Source organism: Vollenhovia emeryi, unplaced genomic scaffold, assembly GCF_000949405.1.
Source record: "Vollenhovia emeryi isolate VEMERY1.0 unplaced genomic scaffold, V.emery_V1.0 DF939153.1, whole genome shotgun sequence".
Lineage (NCBI taxonomy): Eukaryota > Metazoa > Arthropoda > Insecta > Hymenoptera > Formicidae > Vollenhovia > Vollenhovia emeryi.
Window position 1 is genome coordinate 229,993 of NW_011967213.1, and position 24,536 is coordinate 254,528.

General features: G+C 42.3%; 2 protein-coding genes across 4 annotated transcripts; one reads left to right on the top strand and one right to left on the bottom strand.

Moving 5' to 3' along the window:
* Positions 1–1,426: 1,426 nt before the first annotated feature.
* On the top strand, positions 1,427–18,551 carry LOC105565328 (chromatin assembly factor 1 subunit A-B). Its single transcript, XM_012018426.1, has 10 exons — positions 1,427–2,036; positions 2,156–2,249; positions 2,319–3,130; positions 3,281–3,432; positions 3,505–3,938; positions 4,033–4,199; positions 15,295–15,443; positions 15,863–15,914; positions 16,009–16,147; positions 16,330–18,551. The coding sequence occupies exons 2-10, from the start codon at positions 2,165–2,167 to the stop codon at positions 17,334–17,336; spliced, it is 2,997 nt and encodes a 998-aa protein (XP_011873816.1). The 5' UTR covers positions 1,427–2,036; positions 2,156–2,164; the 3' UTR covers positions 17,337–18,551.
* On the bottom strand, positions 4,234–14,854 carry LOC105565327 (Wilms tumor protein homolog). Of its 3 annotated transcripts, none has more exons than XM_012018425.1 (5): positions 13,890–14,854; positions 6,063–6,318; positions 5,618–5,848; positions 5,279–5,424; positions 4,234–5,075 (listed from the first exon to the last, which is right to left on the bottom strand). In XM_012018425.1, the coding sequence occupies exons 1-5, from the start codon at positions 13,893–13,895 to the stop codon at positions 4,782–4,784; spliced, it is 933 nt and encodes a 310-aa protein (XP_011873815.1). In that variant the 5' UTR covers positions 13,896–14,854; the 3' UTR covers positions 4,234–4,781. The 3 variants fall into 3 exon arrangements, with proteins under 3 accessions (XP_011873815.1, XP_011873814.1, XP_011873813.1); XM_012018424.1 differs by lacking the exon at positions 13,890–14,854 and adding an exon at positions 6,554–7,142 and having other exon boundaries at positions 5,627–5,848; XM_012018423.1 differs by lacking the exon at positions 13,890–14,854 and adding an exon at positions 6,554–7,138.
* Positions 18,552–24,536: the final 5,985 nt, after the last annotated feature.

Here is a 24,536-nt window from a genome sequence, read left to right on the forward strand (position 1 = left end):
AGACAACACTCAAGATGATTTTGAAATAAGAATCGACTAAGAACCGGCCTAAGGCCGGTATTCATAGTCGGATCTTCTATTCAAGACAATCTTGAATTTATCTAAAGATTCTGTATGGAACATTTCATTGGCTACGGAGTATCTAAAGATGATCCTAAGACGGCCTTGAATACAAGATCTGACTATGAATACCGGCCTTAGACTGCGATCAAGCTGCCTCCGCAAGCGCTTCGACGCGGTTCTCCTCTCTTTCTGTCTTCACCGAAAGAAAAGAGAAGAAGAATACTTGGTAGCATTTGAAGCGACAGATTGCTCGCAGCTTTAATGTCATTGTAGAGATTTAAGGAAGAGATTTTGGCCCGTGTTCTAGATGCTCTTTCGTCGGTAAAAGCGCTTCTAAAAGTGACTTGTAGCCAGTAGTCAGAAGACTTATTAGCCACTTTTCGAGGTCCAGAATACGGGCCTTTTAAGGATGTATCTGAGATACAATCATTGACAAAAATCCCCCAAATTCGAAAAACTGGCATATCTATGCTAAACGTGCAGTAAACCTAGTGATAACTGATATAAATGGTAACTAACATAATATATTTATTTTTAAAAAGTTATTTTTCACATTTTTCAGCACTTTATTAGGTTTATTTGCCATTTTGCAACTTTTTACAATAAAACTTTTGGCAGTGAAAATGCTCTGAATTCAACCTTAGAACATCAAATTTCTTATTTATTTAACACCATTATTTAGCAGTGTAATACAGAAAAAGTAATTGGAATATATATATATATGCTTTATTACCTTTAGCTTACAGCCAGAAAGTGGGACTTGGTTTACAAAAATTCCTTAACCACTCATTCATCCATACCCTCATAAAAGTAATTGGAATATAGTTAAAAAGGTAAATATGCATTATTTAAACAATAACTATAAATATTATTTGTTATTAATATTAATATCTGACCCTCGATGAAACGGGTTAAGCGTGGCAACAGCGCGATTTAAGTTTATGGCTTGAAGGTTGATAGCAATGCACTTTTGACATTGCGAGCTAACCTCTGTTTAGTCCTGCATCACAATGTCAAAAGCCACAAAAATGTATCGGTGGAAAGGTAGAATAATTAGTGAAAGTACGTATCGAAAGAGACTTGCGCAACAAAGATGTGGATTTTTGAGAAAAAAAGTTCAAATTGTGCGAGAAGAAAAGACTGAGCTGATTGCGACGTTGCCGCACTTCCACAGTCCAGTAATTGACATATTACAGAAACCGCAAAATTGTCATGAATAATAATTAATTTCTCCTAAACCGTGTTGTGAAACCTAATCGAATTTTGCACAAAGTTCCAATAATTCGTGGTCTATATGTATAAAAAAAATTAAAATTTTGGTACTATTTTTTCTATACTTTATTACTCATTTCGTTCAAGAAAATTGCGTTTCCCACAAGAACACGTGTAAAATCAGACATAATTGAAATAATAATTACTCTCTAACGATTTAGTAAATCTACTTAAAAATTTTTTCAGTATATTACAGATAACAAAGGAAGTGTTTCCCGAAGTTTCATCAATTTGGTACTATTTTGAAATAGCTCAGATACATCCTTAAGATTGAAAAGTAATCTGTGCTACTTTCCTAGCGCGTCACCCCGTGAAAATTGTATTTTTGGCGCGAACGTGATCGACGTTGGCGCCCCTGCGCGAGCGGCACTTCAGATCGAGAACGTGTCGCGTGAAGTTGTCTCTTTCGTCGCGCGTTTTCCCGCGGATTTCGTCAGGACTGTGGCATCGGCGATGTGCGGTCTGCGTGCCGTTTAACGCGGCGTTCGTTTAAACGTCGCCGAAAATTACGCGTCCCTCGGCTCGCAATTCCCTCGCGGTCCAGTGCGACGACGCGTCCCTCCGCCACGATCGGCCGAACCGTCCCGGCGAATCGTTTGCCCCGGTTCTCGTTTAGGTTATAGCGACGAGACCGCGCTGACAGATCCGCAATAACGCCCGAGGAAATGTGCTGATCGTCCCGCTACTTCGGAAATTGCGAGGTAAGTTTTGCCAGTTCGATCGTCATTCGGCGAGAACGCGCCGCCTCGGTTTCTGTAATTTCAACATTCCTCGATAGAACAAAGGGGCAAAAGGTAACGAGGCTCGTACCGTGTTCCAGGTTTGACAAATGAAAAGTATGGACGTTTCGACAGACGACGTCGATTGCCTGGTAGATGCGGTCACGCCCGCGAAGAAGAAGAAAATGAGACAAGGTACTTGGATCTTCTTACGACGTACGTCGCGTCACGGCGCAGGTATTTAATAGCTGCTCGTTATTTCAGCACAACTGCCGTTTCAAATGCTGAGTTCCTCGAAATCGCCAAGCAGCGCGGACAACGTGCTTAACAAGAAAAAGCGGAAGATAATATCGCCGGTGGTAGGAGCCAAGAACTCCAAGGTGGTGAAGCTTGCGGCGAAAGAGAACTTGGTCAGAGATGAGAAGAAAGAAGATGCGGACGAAATAAAGCGGGACAGCAACGACGACACCGCCGAAATCTTGACGTCGGATGACGAGAAAAAGGAGCAAGGCGATACGCAGAAGAGCAGGGAAGACGATGGCACGGCTAAAAGCGGTGGTCTAGGGAAGGACAAGAAGCTGGATAAATCTCAACAGAAACTTGGTGCCTTAACTAAGTTCCTCAAAAGAACGGACAGAGTGGTCGAAGAAGTTGATATTAGCGGTGGTGATAATTTATCGGAATTAAAGGACAAAAAGGACTGTCAGAACACACCCGCGCACAAGGGAGAAAGTAAGATCCGATTGAACGAGAGTTCGGATACGTCGTTGGATCAGTCTGAATTGCAAGATACGTCTCGGCTGAGTGAAACGGATGATTGTCTCACTGGTAAAAGTGTGGAGCTCTCTCTTCAGGAATCAGACTGTGATATTACTATGCTATCGTCGGATAATGAGACCTCGAGCGAGTTGGACAAATCAGTAACGAGTAAGGAAACGACTGACAAATCTGCAACTTCTGTTACTCCGAAAACTAACAAAGAGGCGAAGAGTAAAATTAAAACATTAACACCGAAACAATTGGAAAAGAGGCGGGAAATTGCTAGGAGAAAGGAAGAGAAGCTAAAATTAAAAATGGTATGTATGTGTATAGAAGAAATTTAAATTTTATTTGTTTATTTATACAATAAATTTATTAAATTATAAAGCTGATTGTATTGCGTGTGAATCAGTTGTTTTTATATATTGTACATATTGTTCAATTATATTTTATTTTTCGTGTGTTAGGAGAAAGAAAAGAAACGGGAGGAAGAAAAAGCAAATCGGCGAAGGGAGAGAGCGGAGAAACAGAGGGAGAAAGAAGAGAGGGAGAAAATGGAAAAGGAACAGAAGAATAAGGAAAAGAAATTAAAGGAACTTAGGAAGCAAATGGAGAATGAGTAAGAACAGTAGCTGTATCTTATTTGCACATTTTGCGTTGTACGCTTATATTAAAAGTCACTTATTTCTAGACAAAAACAAAAAGAAAAGGAGGCTAGAGAAGAAGAGAGGAAAAAGCGGGAAGAAGAGAAGAGAAGAAAAGAAGAGGAACGATTGGAAGTCGAGCGCAAGAAGCAGAAAGCTGCCTCGAATTTTGCCAGCTTTTTCGTCTCTAAGAAGCAAGAGGCTAAATCGGCGGACGAAGAGAGTGTGGTTGAAGTGAAAAATTTTATGCCTTTCGAAATAAAGGCTGACATGAGAGTCGCCCCGGTCTGTCGAAGGAAGTTGAATGACCACGATAAATTATTGTTAGATAATAAGCGCAATGCAGATGCAGATGTAGATGGAACCGAATTGTACCTCGAGGATATCAGAAGAAGAAGGATTTTGACGCGTACTTCCTCCAAAACGTGGCCGCTCGAAGCAAAGGACGACATAGCGAAGGATGATGATATCGTCCTTCTAGGTAAAAACACGTTTACAGTAAAATTACGTTTATAATACAAATCCTTTGGTATCGTTCGTTAAATGTTTTAACGAATATAATTGATTGTTTACAGACGAGGACAACGACGGCAGTTCTAACATAATAACGGGCACGCATAATTTGGAGAAGCACCGGCCAAAATTACTGCAGTTCAAGGAAAACCGTCGTCCTCCGTATTGGGGCACGTGGCGGAAACGAAGTAGCGTTCTAAACTCTCGGCGGCCGTTTACGAAAGACGAGGTAAGAATTAATAAAATGATTCGTGTACCAACGTTCTTTGTGGGAATGTTATTTCATTATTTATTGTGAATTGTGTATTGAAGTAACTGCCGCCAATAGGGACTAGTCGTACTAATACTAGGTTAAATAAATCTCTCATTAAATTTAACGCAACTTTTCGCGCCAATTTTGCTTTCTTTTTGCAATCAGAAAATATTTTGGGCATACATTTAGCTCAAAAATGTATATAATAATCTTTACGGTCGTCTTAACATTATGTCGTTTCGTTAGAGTTAATATCGGTGGTTCTTGAACAGGAACGCAGATAGGTGTGTTAAGATTATTTTAAGAATCCAAGGAGGATTAGCCGCCGGAAATGTTAAGAACCACTAATCTATACCATTCATTTCGCACGAGTTGTACCTTGTATATGAAATTACCTTTACATGGAATCAGTTTAAGTACCTTATTTGTCAATTTATATAGGAGAGCTATAGTTGTGGCGTCGTTTTATGTTCTTATGATAAACTTTGGCTTGCTTTATTAATTAGAAGAAAATTCGCAAAGGCGCGAGAGTGGGCGGAAGGTGGGGGTGTCTTAGATTTACGACGGTAAAACGTTCATCTTGCCGCCACGTAGTCCTCTAGCTCCATGGAACAACGGGTAGGCATTTTTCCGGTGTACCTTACGGTGCTTGGCCAAGTGATCGCTACGCGCGAATCTTTTCGAGCACATCTCGCACGAGTACGGTTTAATGCCCGAGTGCGATCGTCGGTGCCTCGCCAGTTCGTCTGACCGACTGAAACGCCATACGCAACCGGCCCAGGTGCACGCGAACGGTTTCTCGCCGGTGTGTCGTCGTAAATGAGCCTTCAAATGGGACGCCTTGGCGTATACCTGCAACGAGGAGAAAAAGATATTATATTTTAACCAGGATTCGATCTTCAAGTTCTTAAGAACCAATCAAAAATTGTTCATATTCTTGATCTTCCGTGGAAAACTTGATTAATTTTATTTTCTTAAAGGGCTTAGAATATTCAGCGTAAAACAACCGATAAAATAGCTATTAATATGATACATAGATCTAGTATCAAAATTACTTTTAAACATCCTTGGTAGGTACACGGGAAGCATCGATCTTCGGACGCATTTGCTAAGCTACGGTTGGTGTAATCGTGGGTTGCTAGAGCGGCAGTAGCTGCTGACGAGATTAGAAGACCGTCGTCTAACTGGTTGTTGTTATAATCTGCAAATCCAGACCGCATTGTTAATCGTCTTTATGATCGTTGAAACGATGCATTTTAAATGGTACAGCATCGTATTCTCAAGCGATCGGAGAATGAATAGTTATTTCTTTGCGTCACAACTGAAAAGAAATTCCCGTCGCCTCAGTACTCCGATTAAATACTTGGATGCTATTCCGATCCTCTCGGATGTACCTATCGTACTTGTCCCTAATGTGTTCTCCAACGTTCGTAAATCGATGCCGAGTACCAGCAGCGGTTCTTCATATTGCGGCGTCTGTTGCGGATTCGGCAGAGGCGGCAAGTGCAGAAACCCCTCGCATCCTGCGGTGCACAGCGGCGTTCTTTCCGGTAGACCGGAGTCCCAGCTCTTCTCCAGACACCAATCCAGCTCCGAATCCAATTCGTTCAGTTCGCTCAAATAACCTGTGATTGTTCAGCGTACATTTTCAGAAAAATTCTGAATAAGAAGGGTGGCCCACTTCTGATCGCGTAAAGTCTAGAATGTTTTCCTAACAAGGGTCTGAGCGAATATTCTCTCGCGATAAACGGGAATAGTTTGTTGACTTTAGTTGCATTTATCGGTTTCTGCACAAGTGCCTGTTTACATTATATATTTGTGTATGAAGAAAAGCAGTACCTGAAGATGTGGGTGTATTGGCGGTCGACCAGTCGTTCCAAGACGATTGCGGGGAACAAGTTAAGTCGGTGTAACTATCTGTCGGATTTATCATGCTCAACTGACTGTCGAATAATCCGAAATCATCGCTAAGCGGGGTGATACGCGAGACTTCGTAATCGCTAGTTACGTCCGCCCTAGATAGGGAAAATAGCTGTTTCTCGATGCCGGTGTCCATCGTCAGGCCAAAAGCGGAAAACAGTAGCTCGTCCATCATCTGCGGAAGAAAATAGACGTTTCCAAGCTGCTTCAGGTCTGAACTCGATATCGGCGCTCTCGATAGAAATCCACCGATATCCCGTTCTTACGATCCAGACGATTATACGGAATACAATTTCTAGGCGACGCAAGAATAGACGTGTATGATATCGTCGAACGCTAAGTACATACAAGTAGATATTAAGTAATTAGGCAGCAATTAAATGCGGCATCGCGCTGCGCCGTGTACTCACATCGAATGTCGTGGTTTCCTCGATCATGATGTCGAGAGAATCAATAGTACGACTGGAGCCGATCTCAGAAAGTGCGCTTCTCATATACGAATCTCGGTGACCGCGCGCGACCAAAACTTTCAGAACAATGACTCCACTCGACGTTTACATGATTGCTCCCCAAGATTGACTCAGCCGTGGTTTTCCGATATCGACGTGAGAATCTATTTGTCGATCGTCATGATTCGCGTGGAGCTAACAAAGACAGACCTCGGCGGCTGCTCGCGGTATATTTAGCACGATAAATCAGGCTAAGAATCACTTTTACTAAAATCGCATGATATCTTATACAATTTGTGTCTTTGCGACGGAGAACCGGTGTCGATGTCGCGAAGCGTCACGAGAAATCTGACAGCGTCACATCCGCGATCCTTTCTTGCTGGAGAGACTTGGTGGTCCCTGCGGAGCCACGATAAAAACCGGCAGCGGAACGTCGATCGTGGCGAGTACACCTTCGAAATCCCGCGCGTGTCCGAACGTCGCGCGAGGACAGAGGGTTTACGCGAGATCGGAAGATCCGTAGATCCGCTCGTGACGACCGATCGGTAGTCGTGTCGGGACTGCAACTGGTGGTCGAATTCTCCAAGTGGGAAGACGTCGACGAGAGCGTGTGACGAAATAGTGCGGTGCGTGGTGCACGGCTCCCTTGAGGTAAAGAGAGATAAGCTGGTCTGTACCACTCGGCGCCGTCACCGATCCCCAGGGACCCGCGATCGCGGTTTGCCAGAACGCCAACACCAGCATTCTCAACGGAAATCCCTTGTTGCTTTATTCTTTTTTCCGTCAAGGATGAAATGAAATATTTGACTTTGAACTTGACTTTCCTTAATGGTTCACTAAAATTCTTTCTTGACCTAAAGACGATCATCAATCATTTTTGAAGATGGTCAGTCAAGATTGTGAAATGAAGTATTGAAGAGAGGTAAAGGACCATTGTCCCAGATACACATTGTTTTCCAAAGTTTTTGTTTGGAAAAGGACGAATACGAGAAGATAACGAGAGGACAGCCAGGAGGAGAATCTGACCGGAAGATTCTACCTCAAGTTTTTCGTGGCAACAATATGACAGTCACGTGTACCTAAATAATCAGTCATGGTCATGTTTTTTTCCCCGTATTTTCTGTAAACAAAAGTTAGTGTTTCGGATTCTCAAAAAGAGTGAGAACAAGTGTCCATAGACGAATGGCCCTATTTTTTTCGCATTCGATTTTTGTCACAAAGTAGCTACCAAACGAAAGGCCTCGTCAAGCTAATTACAGGTATGTCAGTCTCAGAGTGTACCTATTTAACGTTCCAGAGATATCGGGCTCCAAAGGTTTCCATTCCGAACAAATGATTGGTGTATGTCGACTTCATCGCTTACACCCTAGGAATTTTCGAATTTTATCTTTGGAACGTTAAATAGGTACACTCTGAGACGGGTATATCTGTAATCAGCTGACGAGACTTTTCGTTTGGTGCCTGCTTTGTGACGAAAATCGAATGCGAAAAACAAATGGGGCCGATCTTGTTCTCACTCTTTCGAGGACTCAATTCACAACAATTTCTCTCGTTAAAATATTAAAGTTTTCAAATCTTATAGCATCAACTTGTGCTAGGGTAGTAATTCTTTTTACAATAAACTAAACGCACGTTTTTACTATAATCGTTACTTGTCTTACGAAACGAAACTCGGCTGTTGAAGTTGGCTCGCGACTCGCGTCGGTACACATCGAACTTGATCCCATCCGTAGTGATCGGGCAGTTAGCCCGTTTATTTACGGTCCCTCGAGATGCAAATTAATCGAACAGCGCGCCGGATAATCGCGATGCTGGGATGCTGGCTATCAGCGCCGATTTCGCCGAACGAATCGCGTCGCGCCGCCGTGCAGATTGGAAAAAAAGAGAGATAGAGTATGTATGTATCTCTCAACCCTCTCTCCTCGTCTTCGGGGATGTCTCGAGGATACTGTTAGGCTGTCGTGCACGTGGCTGTCAGATATATTGACAATTTCAGTTCATGATGTAATCCGAGGAGAGCAGGCTGCTGGGCCCGTTTCGACCAGTTGTACATGCACACAAGTATTTTGAAATATCGCGACTCGGGGAACGTTAAGGAAATTTTTAACAACTTCGCTGGATGATATTATTGCTATAAAATGCCGCAAAAATGTTTAGGAATGTATCACACGTGGATCTTTAACCGTATAATTCTTCAAACATCTGAATTTGTATGCGATTACAATCGACAAACTGTACTTTTCGGGTCTGCACGGAAAAAATGTAGCTGAAAACTGTACGTGGTAACTAAATTTTAGTTGTAAAATCTGGACTAATATTTAGTTGTGATAGCTAATATTTTTCTACTGTGCCTATTGTATTAGGCGCGACAGTTTGCTGTGATTTGGAAGTTTATAGTTATGGCAGCAAAATAGTTTTAGTGAATCATAATTATCTACGGTAGCGTAAATTGAAATGAAGAACAAAATACTTGATCTTTTTGCGCAACGCAAAAGATTAACCCTTTCAGGACGAGGACTTTTTCGCAGTAAAAGAATACGAACTTTTTCCAACATTTTAGAATTTTTTCAGGGTATGTAAATTAAATAGTAATTAAAACGTATTCTCTCATGCAGATTTTTATATCTTTACATTGTTGCATACATTTATAAAATATATGTTATTGGTGGAAGCTCACATAGTACAACCGAGACATTAATTTTTCCGAACGCTGCCAAGATATTTTATATTCGAAAATATGCGAGATACGAATTTTCTCTCGCGGTACAAATCAATTAATAAGAAGTATAAGGTTTTCTACAGATTTTTGTAGCATCTCCCTTGCAACGATATAGGTTTGAAGTATTTTTATATTATATAATACTTGTATGCGAACATTTGCATCGCGTTTTTTACGTGTAAAACATACAGTATTCAGAAACCATTGATCACTAATGAGAAGTATCGTCACGGCGATACAGTGTCCAAATTTACACGGTTGTTTTCCGATTGCGAAAATTTGTCTGTAGTATCGGTCGCGAGCTGTTGACCCGGATGGAATCTTTCCAAATTACCGTTGAGAAGAAGAAGAAGAAGAGTCGAAACGCGAGTCGATCATTTCGCGCGCAGCGCGTTGCGTTTCGCTAATGGCTTTGACCTAGAACGCGACACGGGACCCGATAAAGGTGTCTCACCCGAGAGCCATCGCCATTAGGAGTTCAATCGCTCGTTTATCGGTACGAGGTTGACCTTAGATATGCAACGTTGCACATATTTGACGATTCGAGCTTGAAACCGCGGCTGATCGGAAAATAACACCACATAGGTGAGATTAATCCGACGCCCGGCTATAAGATTCTTCAGAAACTCGGTTCATCTCTCGGTGTTCTTTCGACTCGCCCGGAATCGATCTTGACGCGATCGTGAGGGAGTTAAAGAAAGCAAAGATATATGAATCGCGCGTTTCGCAAGTAATTTGTCCTCAACGTTTTCTATTAAATTAACTCTGGTATAACATTTGATAAAAATCGATACACTGAGAACAAAATTTTCGCTATAACCATAGCTGATCATGATTGGCTAAAAGTATCTTGCTGCCATAACTATACAAATTTCTAAGCCACGGCAAACGGTTTGCTGTCGCACCTAATACAATAGGCACGGTAGCAAAATTTTAGCTATCGCAACTAAATATTAACCGTCCATATTTTACGACTGAAATTTAGTTACCACGTGCAGTTTTCAGCTACGGCAGCTACATTTTTTTTTCTCGTGTAAAGGACTTGGTCCAAGTTCTAGCATCGTGGACACGGGCCTTAAGAGCGGGAATCTAAACAAAAACGGAAAATCATCCAGTCGCTGGCACCACTACATGCATTAATGCGGCCTATTACTGTAACGGTTGGCTTAAATTCGGGTCACTTGTGCCAGGTATATTATCTCTCGTGGTCTCTATATCCTTGAACGTAGTCGGCGTTCTCTAAGAGCCGATGGGATGTAAGACACCCCGCCTGAAATATTAAATACGTAGTAAACGGTCTTCGGGATTAAACATCCTCACATGTTGCGGCGTCTTCCCGCTGCATCCCGAAGCGATGATAAACGCTCCGACGCTATCTTCACGTCAATCTCGAGATTAAACGATCAGCGGTGTCAGTGGTAATTTTTCATAGCTGTGATTCCGAAGCGTCGTAGAGCAACTACGATTCTGTTTTACAAGCTAATTGCATTAACCGCTACGAGCACGTGGAAATAAAAACATTGGTTTTTTTTCCATACAATAACGTTATCGTGTATACGAAATACCAGCGGTACTGTATCTCTGTAAAGAGATGTAATATCGAGGTTGTAAATTCCGTCGCTTTTTTTATTTCCACGAGAATTCGGCGCCTGTTGGCGCGGATATTCGGTTTTAGATTAGGGGAGCGGCGCTAAAAGGTACAGTTATCACGGTTTTACGTGGTGCGTTATGAAAAACAGACCACGGCTCAGTGACGACACAGTGATCCATCGGTGGCGAGTTTATCTGGCGGATTCATTTTATTATCTGGCGACCGCGAGCGATCCGATATATCTTCGCGAGTGCTCGGATCCGTTGCACTCGCGTCCGTTTCGAGAATGAAGCCGGGGCGAGGGGGGAAAAGTGCGAGAAAATAAAATTATTCTCTCCTCCGAGAGAGGAGCACTCCACTTTAAAGTTACGTTATTATGTTATACGTAATTTCAAGGTGCCTTTATCGCGGCCCACAAACTACGTAAGAGCCTAAGAAAACGTCTGAGAAAGTGCTTAAAATGTTTCTTAGAAGCTTTTGTTGTTTTTTTTTTGAACCTGTTACTTCGTAAAAGCATACGCAGTAATCGAGTTTTGAAGGATATCTAATCTCAAGCAAGATACAAAATAGATACATTATTCGTCTGTGATATAATAACATAAAGATGTATACGGAATAATGACAACTAAATAACACAAATAATATAGAATAATGACATAAATAACGTAACAATATAGTACATAACGAAACACGGTTAATTAGAGATTGTAACAAAACCAAAAAGAAAACGGAGGTATCCCGGGATAGAGATGCCCATAGTTATATCGACATCTAATCCGCTGGCACGCACGGATATCGGATTGATTTCGTGTTTTATTGTGTTCGGAGGAACGATATCTCACACTGACGTTCGTATACGCTACGTAATATTCCGCGAACATCGCGCTTTCGCAACTCACGTGCGCAGCTTTAACCCTTTCAGTACCCGGGCGCCATATATCAGGTATCAATTTTCATCGGCTGCCGTATATCGCATCGCGGGTTCTTGTCAGGCAGCTCGATTTGATTCCCTCTGAAGGTTGAATCCAAACTAATTTTAAATATCTTTTTTATCCGGAGTCGGATACAAATGCCCTCCTTCCCCCGTTTCGAGGAGAGAATGCGCAAGTTGCGTCAAACGCACGCGTATATATGTAACCTTGTAAATAGCTTACCGAATTTTGCATCAGTGGTTGGCATCGATACTTAGCGACTAGTTGAGCTAACTAGCCACTGTGAAACTGGGCCTAAAAGTCAATCGGTGCGTTATCACTGAAAACAGTTGTAAGTGTAGCACCGGATTATTCGCTGAAAACAGTGAATATTCGCTGTTTTCAGTGATGATTCACCGATTGACTTTTAGAGAGTAAATATTTCCGTTGAGGTTTACGCGGATTTAAGCGGACTCTACTTTTGTACGCGAACGAACATTGTGCGAGAAAGGATTCGCGTTATTCGTCTTGCATTGCAGATCGTACGAACGTGCACTCTCAAAAGTGACATTATACGCTTCTTAACGTGTATACTGTAATTAACGTATCAGCCGATGATTGGCAATAATCCGTTTTGCATGAAATTTATGGGTTCGGCGATAACACGCGCGTTTATCTTGCGAGAGACGCATTTTAGATCCTGCGTCACTATGAGCAGCGCGAAACGCTGCGTTGCGCGCGTGTCATCTCATTTGGGAAATTAAAAAACTCGACCCCGCTTATATTAACACGCTTAATTAAGAGGACCGTCACATTTTACGACAAATTAGCCTCAGCTGCTTGACGCCAGTCAGAAATTTTATACGCGGGAATAAATTTAGAGTATTGTCGAATTTTTCAAGTGCTATACATAAATCGATTTTTCTAAAGTAACATTTCTTTATATATATATATATATATATATATATATATATATATATATATATATATATAACCGTTGGCCCATCAAACCGCAATTTGACAAGCTCCTAAGTTTTGCAAAGTCAATCATCGACGATGATGACAGGTCACGTGGAGCAGCGTTCTCCAATTTCCATGCGGAACACCGTCGTCACGCTAACTCGGTGACAAAGTGCAGAGAGTCTAGCAATAATCCCTCCGAATATTCGGGGAATAAATCAGTTCGATTGCCGGGCCGTCTAATCTTACGGTATATCCACGACGAGGAGCACCGGTCGTAATCTTAATGGGGCATAAAACAGCCATTACAGATGGCCCGCCGGGCGACAACACGCTGTAAATAATGTACGACGCTTCTCGCCGCGTGCATCGGTGCAACGTAGAGCGTATCCATCGCACCCTCGGGCCGATAACTGCGCTTTTCTTCTTGGACGTGTTGCATCCTTTCGGTTTCATTCGTGTGTGTATGCGTGCGCGCGTACGTGCGTGCGTGCGTACGCGCGAAGGGTGCTCTCTCGGTGTGGTGCGGCAGAGATCTGTTCTCAATTCTTCACGCCTCTAATCGGAGTGACTGCGACACCGAATCGATTTCAATGGTAAAAATGCTGATTGTAAAATTAGTGAACAACGCGGACGCTCCAGTCGTGCTGCTGATTTTTAGACAAACAATAATTTTGAATACCTGCACAGATTTGGAAAGTACAATGGCGTTCGCGATAGTCACGATTATTCTCATTATTTTCCGAAAGATTCTCACAACGCGTTTTGTAGAACTCGCACACAAGTTAAGCCCGTTTCCTTTCAACTGCGGACTCTCGTCAATTTGAAGTTAATGTTTCCCGATCGTGAATTTAATTCATAATAATGATTTTTTGCTCGTTTTCAATGTTGAGCAACAGTTTCGTCTCAAATCGAGATTTTGATAAAGTATTTTAAGGTACATTTGAAGTTGCGTTGTTTTTAAATCACTTGCGATTGAAAATATCCTCGATGCGCGTAAGGTGAAAGCGGCTTGAAAAGGATCAAAAATTCGCAATTGGTAAGAAATACGTTTTGGGAACCGGGACACCTTATTCTTGATAATAAATTACGCGCTTCACGAGACGTCGTACGTACCTTCATACTGCTGCCAAAAGCTGCTTGAACTCTTTCTCGGTCTTCTCCTTTTTTTGTTTATTAGTGATGAGCCGACGATTGTTTTTGTGTTACTCGCCTCAGCGACGAGTGTATCAATCGCCCGTGAGATTACGTTTCTCCCCGATAATAAATTAATGTCTCGAGAAGAGTCTTGTAATTGATGCTCACGTAGGGATGAAATCGACGTTGATTTATCGAACAAAGAATATCTCGCGCCGCGGCGCAAAGAGAAAAGAGGAAGAGAGAGAGAGAGGGAGAGGGGAAAATTTATCGACTTTTCGGCGAGGGATAGCGCACTACCGCGATGCGTTTTATTACCGTTTCGAACTAATTGATTTCAATTATATCCCGGGAATTATCGCGCTTCGCCGGACACGCCGCGACTATTGTCGCGCAAAAGAAGCAACTATGATAAGCGCTACGCAATAGCGATAATTAATTCGAACGCGCATTCGACTCGTTCCATATTAACGCGAACGCCGCGTGTACAACGCAAATAAAAGTAAAACGTTTCACAAAAATAGCTACTCGACGAGCTACTCCGGGATGCTGTCGCGAACGCGCAGGTGAAAATAGCTACTTAACAAGCTACCAGGTTGCACGCGAACAACGAGCGGTATGTTGTTCGGTGCATTCGTTCCCATTTGTTCACTGAGCGCGAAAATATGCCGATGTAACACCGCGGAACATCGTCGTGCGTCTCGCGATGATAATCACGTCACACCCGTCAAGAACCGATACTTCGACTGGGAAGAGCATTACGATATTTTCGCGAGCGAGGATCTCTATTTTTCGACTCTACTCTCGTATCGGCGGGTACGCGTAAACAATCGGACGGCATTTATTAACGCCGAGATCGTCGCGGGAAAAACGAACCGACTCGAATCTTCATTTTGATAGGACGTTCTGCGGCCGGCCACAGCCTTGTTACTAAGAGAATCGGGGGAATGCGTGAGGCCCGGCACGTCGGAGATGATTGCAAAGCCGCGATATCGTCGAGGAAGTCGCTTTTGATATCGACGTCCTGCTTATTCATGACGAATTGAAACTCCATTGTGTCGTGACCGAATGAAGATGAACCAGCCGATGACAATGTACGAAAAACTACGATAGCACGAGAACGCACGAGATAGTCGAATTATTTAAATTAATCGGGAGCACGCGAATGACATTTGCGCATAAGAATTGTGAATTGTGAGCTCGAATCTTTACTCTACTTACCGCATTATTGATATAATTGGTAACAAAAAGTTGTGCAAGAGACAAATTCGAAAGTGTAGAATAAAATTGTTATACAAAACTTTGGATGCATAGGAATTAACGGTAGGAGAAAAATATGGTCAGTTTAAATGTATCTGCAAGAAACACGTATGTCTTATTTCAGAAATGGTTCGATTATGAAGTTGACTCCGATGACGAATGGGAAGAGGAAGAACCTGGTGAGTCCCTCAAAGGGTCGGACGACGAGAAGGATGAGGAAAATCCGGAAGATAACGAATACGACGTCGACAATGAATTCATGGTTCCTCATGGGTAAGTGACATCGATTAAATTGTGTCGAAATTATGAACTTATATGAAATTATAAATGCGAGATATATTTTGAAATTGATACATTTTCTTTAATGCATCAAAAACCATTTTTTAATAGTCCAAATAGCAAAATACAATATCGATAAATATTATTGCTTATTATAATTAATCTTTGACAAATGATTGTCTTACTGAGATGGAAATTATAATTTTAGAGAGAGGGAGAGAGAGTCTGTGCTCATCTCGCTATTAGCAAATTAAATCTGAATTAAAGCAATTAAATTCGTCGCTTTTGGTCCGCTCTGTATCTTGAATGGACAAACTTATAATTACATAAATAAATTCTTCGTGTCTTCTGATCTTTGCGTATCTGTGCGGATCTTTTCGCATTAGAAATTAAATGAGAAAATTGTAATTTAGATATTTGTCCGATGAAGAAGCGCAGGCTGATGAAGAAGAGATGGAGGATATGGTAAGTATATTATAACGATGATGTTGAGAAGACTATTTATACGTATCTTTATTTAGAAATACAAACCAGTGAAAAGCATATGTTTCTGTTACAGTCGCCACAAACACAGAAAATGAAACTGAAGATATTGGGAGAGCGATTCGAAGCTGAAAGAAACGCGAAGACATACAAACTTAAACCAAAAATAGTCGGATGTATCTGGCAAGGACCCGACAATTCGTTTCCGGCATTTAGTGAGTATATTTTATTTACATATATGTTTACTGTTACGTTATATGTCTGTTATTTATACATTATATAATACATTATTTTATATATAAATATATATTTTATATATAAAATGTTTAAATATTATTCTATTATTATGTATCTATACTTATAATTATTTATAATTACATGTTTAAATTTGTTTCAGTCTCTCCAAAGATCAAGGAATTTTTGTTGGCACGGCAAGCTTGGGTTAACAGCATACCGATAGTATTTCCGTCGGAATCACCGGAAGAAGATACTTCGGCTAATGCTGAATGCAAGACTTCTATCCATCAACAATCTGTGAGAGGAGCAAAGAAGACCAAGTTCCCCGACGAAGCTTTGCCCGATCTGATTCTATTGGTGCATGGGAACAGACACGGTAGACATGGTCTTATGAAAGAGTTTATGACATTTTGGAGCAAAAAAGGCGGGGGCCATTTGTCAAAAGTTAGTATATTATCGAAAATCAATGAAATTGCTGATAGGATAGCATGTCCAGAAGAGGGACCAATGCATCTCAAATCTTGTTGGTATGTCTCGGAGGATATCCGGAAACAGCATCTTCCTGGCGTAGAGTTACCTTTGCCGAATCGCTGGAAATATATCTTGACACTAGATAGGAAAAAGGATACTGAAAATATTGTCGCCGATAAGATTGAGAAAGGCGAGGGAAAAGAAAAGGAAAAAGAGAAAAAATACGTATCACTTATTACTCAATTCACTAAAAAAATAACCCAGGAGGAGCTGAAGAAACAACTGGCGAAATCTGACCAGGAAGAGGCAAAGAAACAATCGACAGCGACACCTGATCAGAACGAAATGAAGAAACAGTCGACATCGAAATCCGACCAAGAAGAAATTCAGAAACAATCGGCAGCGAAACCCGACCAAGAGGAGACCAAGAAAGAGTCGTCATCAAAATCCGACCAGATTTCCGCCCTACCGAAACTACCACCGCTACAAAGACCTCCTAAACGGGTGACTTTAATCTCCGTAGGGAGAGGAGAACAATTTCCGGAAAGCTCTCGACAGAATATGTTAGCCAAATTCATCGGTCTTAACAAGCAGAAAGAGGAACGTAGCGAAAAAATGGTCGATTCAGACGAGATTAAACTCGTAAAAGGTAATGATACGAATGAGACAGATAAAAAATCAAAATCAAAATCGTAAAATTTTTGCGATAAATTGCGAGAAAGAGATTTGGAGAGTAGATATAATTGTTGGCCGTTATGTCGAAAGAACTAAACGATCGGTTCGGAAAATAAAATGCAAATGGCAAAGAATTATAGTTATATAGGTAAAGAAATAATTACAAGCATATAATAAATAAGAATAGCACAGGACATAAAAAGGGAAGAAAACATCGTTTTTTTTGTTCACGTCAATGTGCCGCGTTTGTCATACTTATTTAGAAAGGCATCGGTTTAATTAATTATTAATGATAAATGATGATACAATTTGTGTATTGATTAATATTTCTTTACTTGTACAAAGCTTCAACGAATAGGTTTTGTTACCTGTCGTAATTTGAATCATACAACTATTTTGTAAAATGAAGTTTGTAGTATAAAAACTTAAATCGTAATATTTTGCAATTACGATTTTATATCATATATTCTAGAAAAGTTTAAATATTATATGTAAGATTTTATCCATATGAGACTATTCAATTAATTAAACAAAATGCTTTCCACTAATAACATTCAGTTTTTAGGAATATGTATAATAATTTGTAAGTTCGAAAATTGTCAAAACGTATCGATGAACTAGCATTAACAAAGTGAGGATCAATTTCGCTACTTGCTTTTATTAGGTTCCATGCTTTATATTTTAACGAGATCGTTTCACTCGTAAAAATAATAGTCTTAATCGAATCGCGCGATAACTGCCAGATAATTATATGGGCCGCCAGTTATTTACTTTATGTAAGATCTAAGTGCCTTTATAAAATAATTAGCTATGTTACGATTACTTACAAAAGTTAGTAATTCTAGAAAAATACAAGAATTGCAGCTGAAAAGCATCGCTCTGTTTCCTTTCAATAACGTATAGCTATTTTAGGCTAAATTCTTTAAGGTTTAAACTTTCAAAATTATTTGTACAAATTCGAAATTTACGCGATTATTCGTTTAGATTATCTAATTAAACTAGTACTGAAATATGCATAACATTCTATTTTGCTCAATCGAGAATGATGCAACACGATAAAAACCGCACAAGTTTCCTCTCGTAAACTTGTATATCGTACTGTATGTCTGTAGATCGGAAAAGATATCGAGGCGACACGCGTTTCATGCGTGCCGATCTTCCTTTTTTTACAAGAGCTTTGTTGCGCGAGTTAATGTTTGCTAAATAAAATATATTTTATATTAACCCGAGAAACTTCCCCCGTTTTTACCAACGCATAATGAAACGGGTTCACTCGCGGTCCTTGTACCCAGGAACTCGTTTTAGAGAGACGAAAGGGTACTGTCGTAAATACCAGACGCATTTCGGGGGTAATCTGCAGCCATGCCGGTGTTTGCCGGAGCGTATCTTCTTTTTCCTCGTGAGAGACTCGTCCGAAGGCTCCAATTGACAAGTGCGGAATTGGACAGGCGCCGCCGCGGAGAGATTCGTTTTTGGGGGCACCTCGAGGGAAGATTCCCTCGAGGAGGGGGAAAAAAAGGAGCAACGCCATTCGGGGAGGAAGTTTTACAGTCGGTAGTTCGGGGGGGCCTCTTCGTACCTCCGGGGTGTACCGGTCGACCGCGGCATATGGCCGGAATAACGAAAGGGCGCTCCCCGTGATTGCGGTAATTATCGAGTCACGTTACGAGATCCGTGCCGTTAAGATCCGCAGGAAACTGGCGAGAGGCTGCGGACGGGCACGAGGGGACTGTGCGTAACGCTCGGGAGAGAGGAAGAGAGAAAATTTTATATGTGAATTACGCTAATTTGCGTGATTGCTCCGCGGTATACGCTCCGGTACACGTTGGGTCGCCTCGAGGCTCGTAAGGGCAGTTGCGATTTTTGCCTGAGAAACGTTATCGGGGGATGACGACGTGTTATAAATACCCAAGAGATAGTTGCATCCTCTACTAGATCGCCAGTCAACGAGGACATTTAGCGATTCAAAGATGAAGCGCGGAACCAGCGGCATGTAATCATTATGTAGCTGCTCGAGCAATTGCACTTTTGCGGAAAAAGATCTCTGATTATTTTAATTGTGAAGGGACAGATTTATTTGGTTCCTTGAATTTTCGCGAGTTTCGGACGCGGTTAAATACTCGGATGTCTTAGGACCAGTTTCACAAACGTCGGTTAACTGCTAACCGTAGGTTAATTGATTCTCTGTCTCTTCTTAAATAATAAGACGGAAAAAGATGGGGAGTCGACTGAACTCTGGTTAACAGTTAACCGACGTTTGTGAAACTGACCCTTAAAGGAAGATGGAGAATAGCGCGTACAGAGAGATGCAAATGGCAAGCGGATCAGTACGGTGAACGGGAGGCAACGCGTTATAAAGAAGACGCAACGTTTTGCCTCTCAGAACTGAGATGTATGACGGTATATATTAACGGTGCGTTCAAGAGAACGATCACGGGAGAGCATTGTTTAGCACGGCACAGCGATCGTATATTTATCTACTGTATGTACAGCAAAATTACCGCGTACGCGATCCCCGGCGAGAGTGCACGGCGTAATCATCGGGTTAATTAAAATTACAACTATTTCTATTCCCGCGAGATATCAACGTAGCCATGGCAGCATTACCTGGCAAAAGTACGCGCGTTGTTCACTCGCGCGTGAGTAACGTCCGTTAATTATTTGACCAAAAAAATATACGGCGGACGCGGGAAAATGCACCTCACGGGGACGGCGGTCGATTAGGGGGGATGGCACACGTTTAGACTCCCTGGATCTTCCTTTACGAATATCTTTTACCTTTTATAGCGGAAAGCGACGTTCTCCCCTTTTTTTTTCTTTCTTTCCCGTTTTCGATATGTCGTTTCTCCCATGGGAACTTGAGAACCCAAGTAGAACAAGTTAATCGCAAAAACGTCAGTGTGACATTAAAATGACGAATTTTACGTCATAAAATGATCGACATCAAGATTTACTGTGCAATGACTGATTTATGACATGCTGTTTTATGATATTCGTGACGTGTATAATAATACATTATTACCGATTACATGATCAGTATATTATGTTTATCTTATATTACTTCAATTTATTTTTAATGTATAATATTTAATTAACTTTGCTTTGTAAAACACGATCATTTTTACAACGTTTGATGTCTTAATGATGTCGCAAATAGGTGCTCTCGGTGGGCTATTTTGACGTCGCCATGATGCATAAAAAAAATGATCAAAAAATGATGTCATCTTGATGTTTTCATGACTACTATGTTCTACTTGGAAAGTTACCGCAGCCCCGATGGTATTTTGGTATCGTTAAGAGTCTAAATTTTTCGGATGTTAAGCTACACGACCACACAAGAGATTGGCGAAAGGGAGAAACACTTTTTCTCCCCCTTTCTTTCGGAAATGAGTATGTAAATAATTTTTATTAATGCTGATATTCCCGGAATACCTGTAGAATATTTAAAGAGAGTAGAGATTATAGGATACACGTCGTGTTAGTGTTACAGCGGCGAACAACAGAGCAAGACGCGAAAATTACGGAGGCGCGAAGCAGAGGTGAATATAGATATTATTACATGCTTGTACACACATCGAGAGGAGTTTAATTGGGTGGAAGTCTAAGTGATCTCGAAGTAGCGCGAGCCCTATCCTCGAGCCGTCCAAAGTTGTGGAGTATTTCGGTTATAAATGTGAATAAATAACTGTAACCCACAGCAGAAGCGCAAATAATAACGTATATAATATCCACGGGAAACGAGATCGAGAGAAAAGAAACTTTTTGATCAATCCGATACGACTTGTTTCGCGAGTGATGTGTCTCGCTATTTCTGAAAAAATAAACCCCCGTTTCGATCCGCGTTTAATCCTCACGAATTTAGCGGAAAGGCGAAAAAGGTTTTTCTCTTTCTCGTCCCGATCCCAGTATGCCATCCTCGCGAACGGCGCGAGAGCGCCGCGAGGGAGAGGGACGAGGCGGGAAAGGAAATGAAACGGAGAGAGGGCATGGAAGCGAAGCGGGAATAAAGTGGAGTAGACCGGAATAGAGTACAAGGTGTATGCCTAGAAGGTATAGAGAGAAAATGGTAGCCAATGGCGCTGCCTCAGCGTCGTTGCTACAGTATTGAACGTCTCCTACGCGGGGTCCAGATCTCATCCTCCCTCTTCCTCTTTCTCTCGCTCGCTCTCTCTCTCTCTCTCTTTCTCTTTCAGTATGTCTCTCCATCCCTCGCGCTTCATCTCTCTCCCGCTCGCGCCTTTTTCACTCCCTGCCTCTCACCGAGCCACCCGACCTCCGTTTCCTCCTGGTCGTCCTCGTCCTCGTCCTCCACCACCTCCTCCCCCACCTCTTTACCTTCCCTCTGTCTCTCGTTCCGCGTCCCTCTCTCTTCCTACCTCTTACCTCCCTCGCTTATCCCTTTCTCTCTCTATCTCTCTTCCTCCTTCATCTTTCTCTCGTTTTCTCGTAACCCGACGACGTCCTCCCTCCACGATCTCGTCGTAGGGTGGAGACCCTCCCTGGTACTCCCTACCTCGTACTCCTCCTCTGTGCCGATGCTTCTCTTCGGCTCTCATCTCACGAGGTGGAGGTGGGAGGAGGAGGACGGGGAGCAGGAGGAGGTGGAGGCCTCTCGGTAACCTCTCTCCATCAGAGACGATCCGTGAGTCCGCTGCCGAGATCCGGAGTGGTGTGAGGTGGCCGTTTCTATATCCTCTCATTAATATCCAACCTTAGGAGGTCCGAGGCAGCCGGTACGGCTGTGGCGCAGCCTCTCTGTCGGTCCAGACTTTCAGTGACAGTCGCCTCGGAAAGGTGCACGGCTGCTGCTGTCGCGACAAGTATCCATTAAGTCTACCGAGGCAATAATCGAAGCTTCCCTCTTCAAAGAACGCGTTCCGTATTGTTCCTAACAATTTGTCTCCCAGGAGGGGGCGAAAACTACTTATCATTGTCGCAATTGAGATTATTGCGCGTTTATTTACATAAAGTAGCATGGAACCGTGTATTATTATACGCACAAATTTAGATATATTATAACACAATACTCGTAATAAGCGCGCAATAATATCTCGCAACGTGAGGTCTATGATAATACAGTAATTGTAACATAAATATACTTCTTGAGGAGATATTACAATTTTAACAATAGCCTGTGAGATTCTACCGGGATCTGGCGATAGATCCAGCGATCATTCCATTGCCTCTTAATCTGCTTAAAGCGCTAATTAACGAAAACGGTAATTTGCAGTTCCCAGTTATTATTTGATAATACAAAGTTCGCAGAGCTTTGCGAGATGAGATCTCGCGCGTGTATGGAACGTCTCCCAATTATTGCCGTGGCGAGATTTAATGGCGATCGACGGCGATCGGGGGCTGCGGATCGACGCAGGTCGGAGAATGATTGCGGAAGAGCGAGATGTATGGAGGCAGAAAAATGAAGGGGGACAAGGCGGTCGGAGGGGCAAGGCGGTATACTTAATTGAATATTCAGGGATATACGATTGATGCGCGGTGTCAGCAGTCGTGGCGTAGAGCCGCGGCATGCGGTGGCGTAATCGACGCATTACCTCGGGCCTTTACGAGCAATTATGCTAAAGCCAAAATGCATTCGAGGCGCATCCGGTGCTCTCTTGACCGGCACGTATAGTTGAATGTATACCCATTACCACTAATGTTGCGTTAGTTACAGCGAACTCCTTGTCAACAATGAAGAGAGAGAGAGAGGGTTCGATACTTTGTACTCGCGGCAAAAGTGGACTAAATTGCGGGGCGTTGATTAAGCGATCACGCATCTTCCACGGGGCATCGCGGGGAAGAACGTCACTCCGGGTCAAATCGGAGGCAACGGCGGCGGAGGCGGGAGGGCTTCCCTCTTGCGCGGAATAAAACTCGGGGGAGAGAGCGACGCGTAGGAGCGGACGGGGACCTCGACGCGCGCGGTCTGCAGCTGCTGGATCTTATGCTAATCCCACCCCCGGAGGCTAACCCCGGCGTGCGCATCCCATGAAAAAGTTGCTCGTTACACGCTCGCCCATAAATCTCCCTCCTAAGCTTAATCTGTCCGCCGCCACCGCCGCCGCTCTCCCCGCCGGCCCGCGTCGCGGGAAAACTCCTGCGAACCCAGGCGGCAGGTGTATACGTCTCGGCGCGCCCGCGGATTTTCATAATTTTTTATCCTTCGGCGAAAATTTAAATCCCAACTGGCCGGCCGCCCGACCGGACGTCCGTCTCGAGAACGTAGCTTCTCAGCTGCTTCTCTTCGAGGGACGCGGCTGCGAGGGAGCGACTCACCGTTTTAGCGACAAGGGGGTGGGAACTTTGTTAACGATAGTTTGGAGAAACGGCGATACGTGACGACTGTTTTAAGATTGCGTCCCGATTGCGCCTCATTTTCTTCGAGGAAGAATAAATTTTAAAGGACTCAATAATTAACAATTCCCCTTGTGCAATATAATTCTTTCGAATATCTTATACAATGCATGTTGAAGAAATGTTCGATTTCACATATTCGTAGACATATAAAATTATTTAGTTACATATATTTAACTTTTCTTCCATGCAAATTTTCAATTTAGTGGACTAATAGGGCGAGAAGGTGTCCATTAATGCCGAAAGTCCATTAAACCGAGGGAGACCTTTTTACCACTTTTCATTGCTTAATGTAAAAAAACTAATACAATAACAATTAGCATAATATAAAATTAGCAAATTATAATATAGAGTACGTAATATTTCCTCGCAGTTTTTGGTGAATAAATATTACATATTCTTCAACTACCAAAAAAATGTAGTTGAAGAGTATTTTGCTAATTTCTCAATTAGCTCTAATTTCCTTGCCACATTTAAGTTCACGTGCTTTCTTTTGACTGTTTTATTAGGTTCAAGATTTTTTAAATTATTAATTAATTTATCGTATCATATTATTTGTCCAGTCCGTCAAATCTGAAACCCGTTCGAAGGTTTACTATACGGTATATATTACTAGGCATCCCGTGCATGCGTACTGCTCTCTAAGTGTATAGCAAAATTTTTTTAAAGTCAATTTTCTAACAATAAGAACTTTCTATGGCATACGCCAGGAGTTTCGGAAGAATGGAGCTACACATTACGCTCACGAGGGAGAGATATGCGTACGTACATACCGACACATACTAGGATCCCCCCGGCAGGGGGATACACTCTCGCGATCTCCGAGGCGATCTTCGTGCCGTTCGCGAGTGGATTGGACACGCATAATGA

What these genes read in the sequence shown, in the direction of transcription:
- LOC105565328 (XM_012018426.1), top strand. Translation starts at nt 2,165, where the DNA reads ATGAAAAGTATGGACGTTTCGACAGACGACGTCGATTGCCTGGTAGAT. An exon ending in GAAGAAGAAAATGAGACAAG is followed by an intron (nt 2,250 to 2,318) that starts GTACTTGGATCT and finishes TCGTTATTTCAG; the next exon opens with CACAACTGCCGTTTCAAATG. An exon ending in AAGAAGAGATGGAGGATATG is followed by an intron (nt 15,915 to 16,008) that starts GTAAGTATATTA and finishes TTTCTGTTACAG; the next exon opens with TCGCCACAAACACAGAAAAT.
- LOC105565327 (XM_012018423.1), bottom strand. Translation starts at nt 6,637, where the DNA reads ATGAGAAGCGCACTTTCTGAGATCGGCTCCAGTCGTACTATTGATTCT. An exon ending in CAATACACCCACATCTTCAG is followed by an intron (nt 5,849 to 6,062) that starts GTACTGCTTTTC and finishes GAACAATCACAG; the next exon opens with GTTATTTGAGCGAACTGAAC. An exon ending in ATTAGGGACAAGTACGATAG is followed by an intron (nt 5,425 to 5,617) that starts GTACATCCGAGA and finishes CTGGATTTGCAG; the next exon opens with ATTATAACAACAACCAGTTA.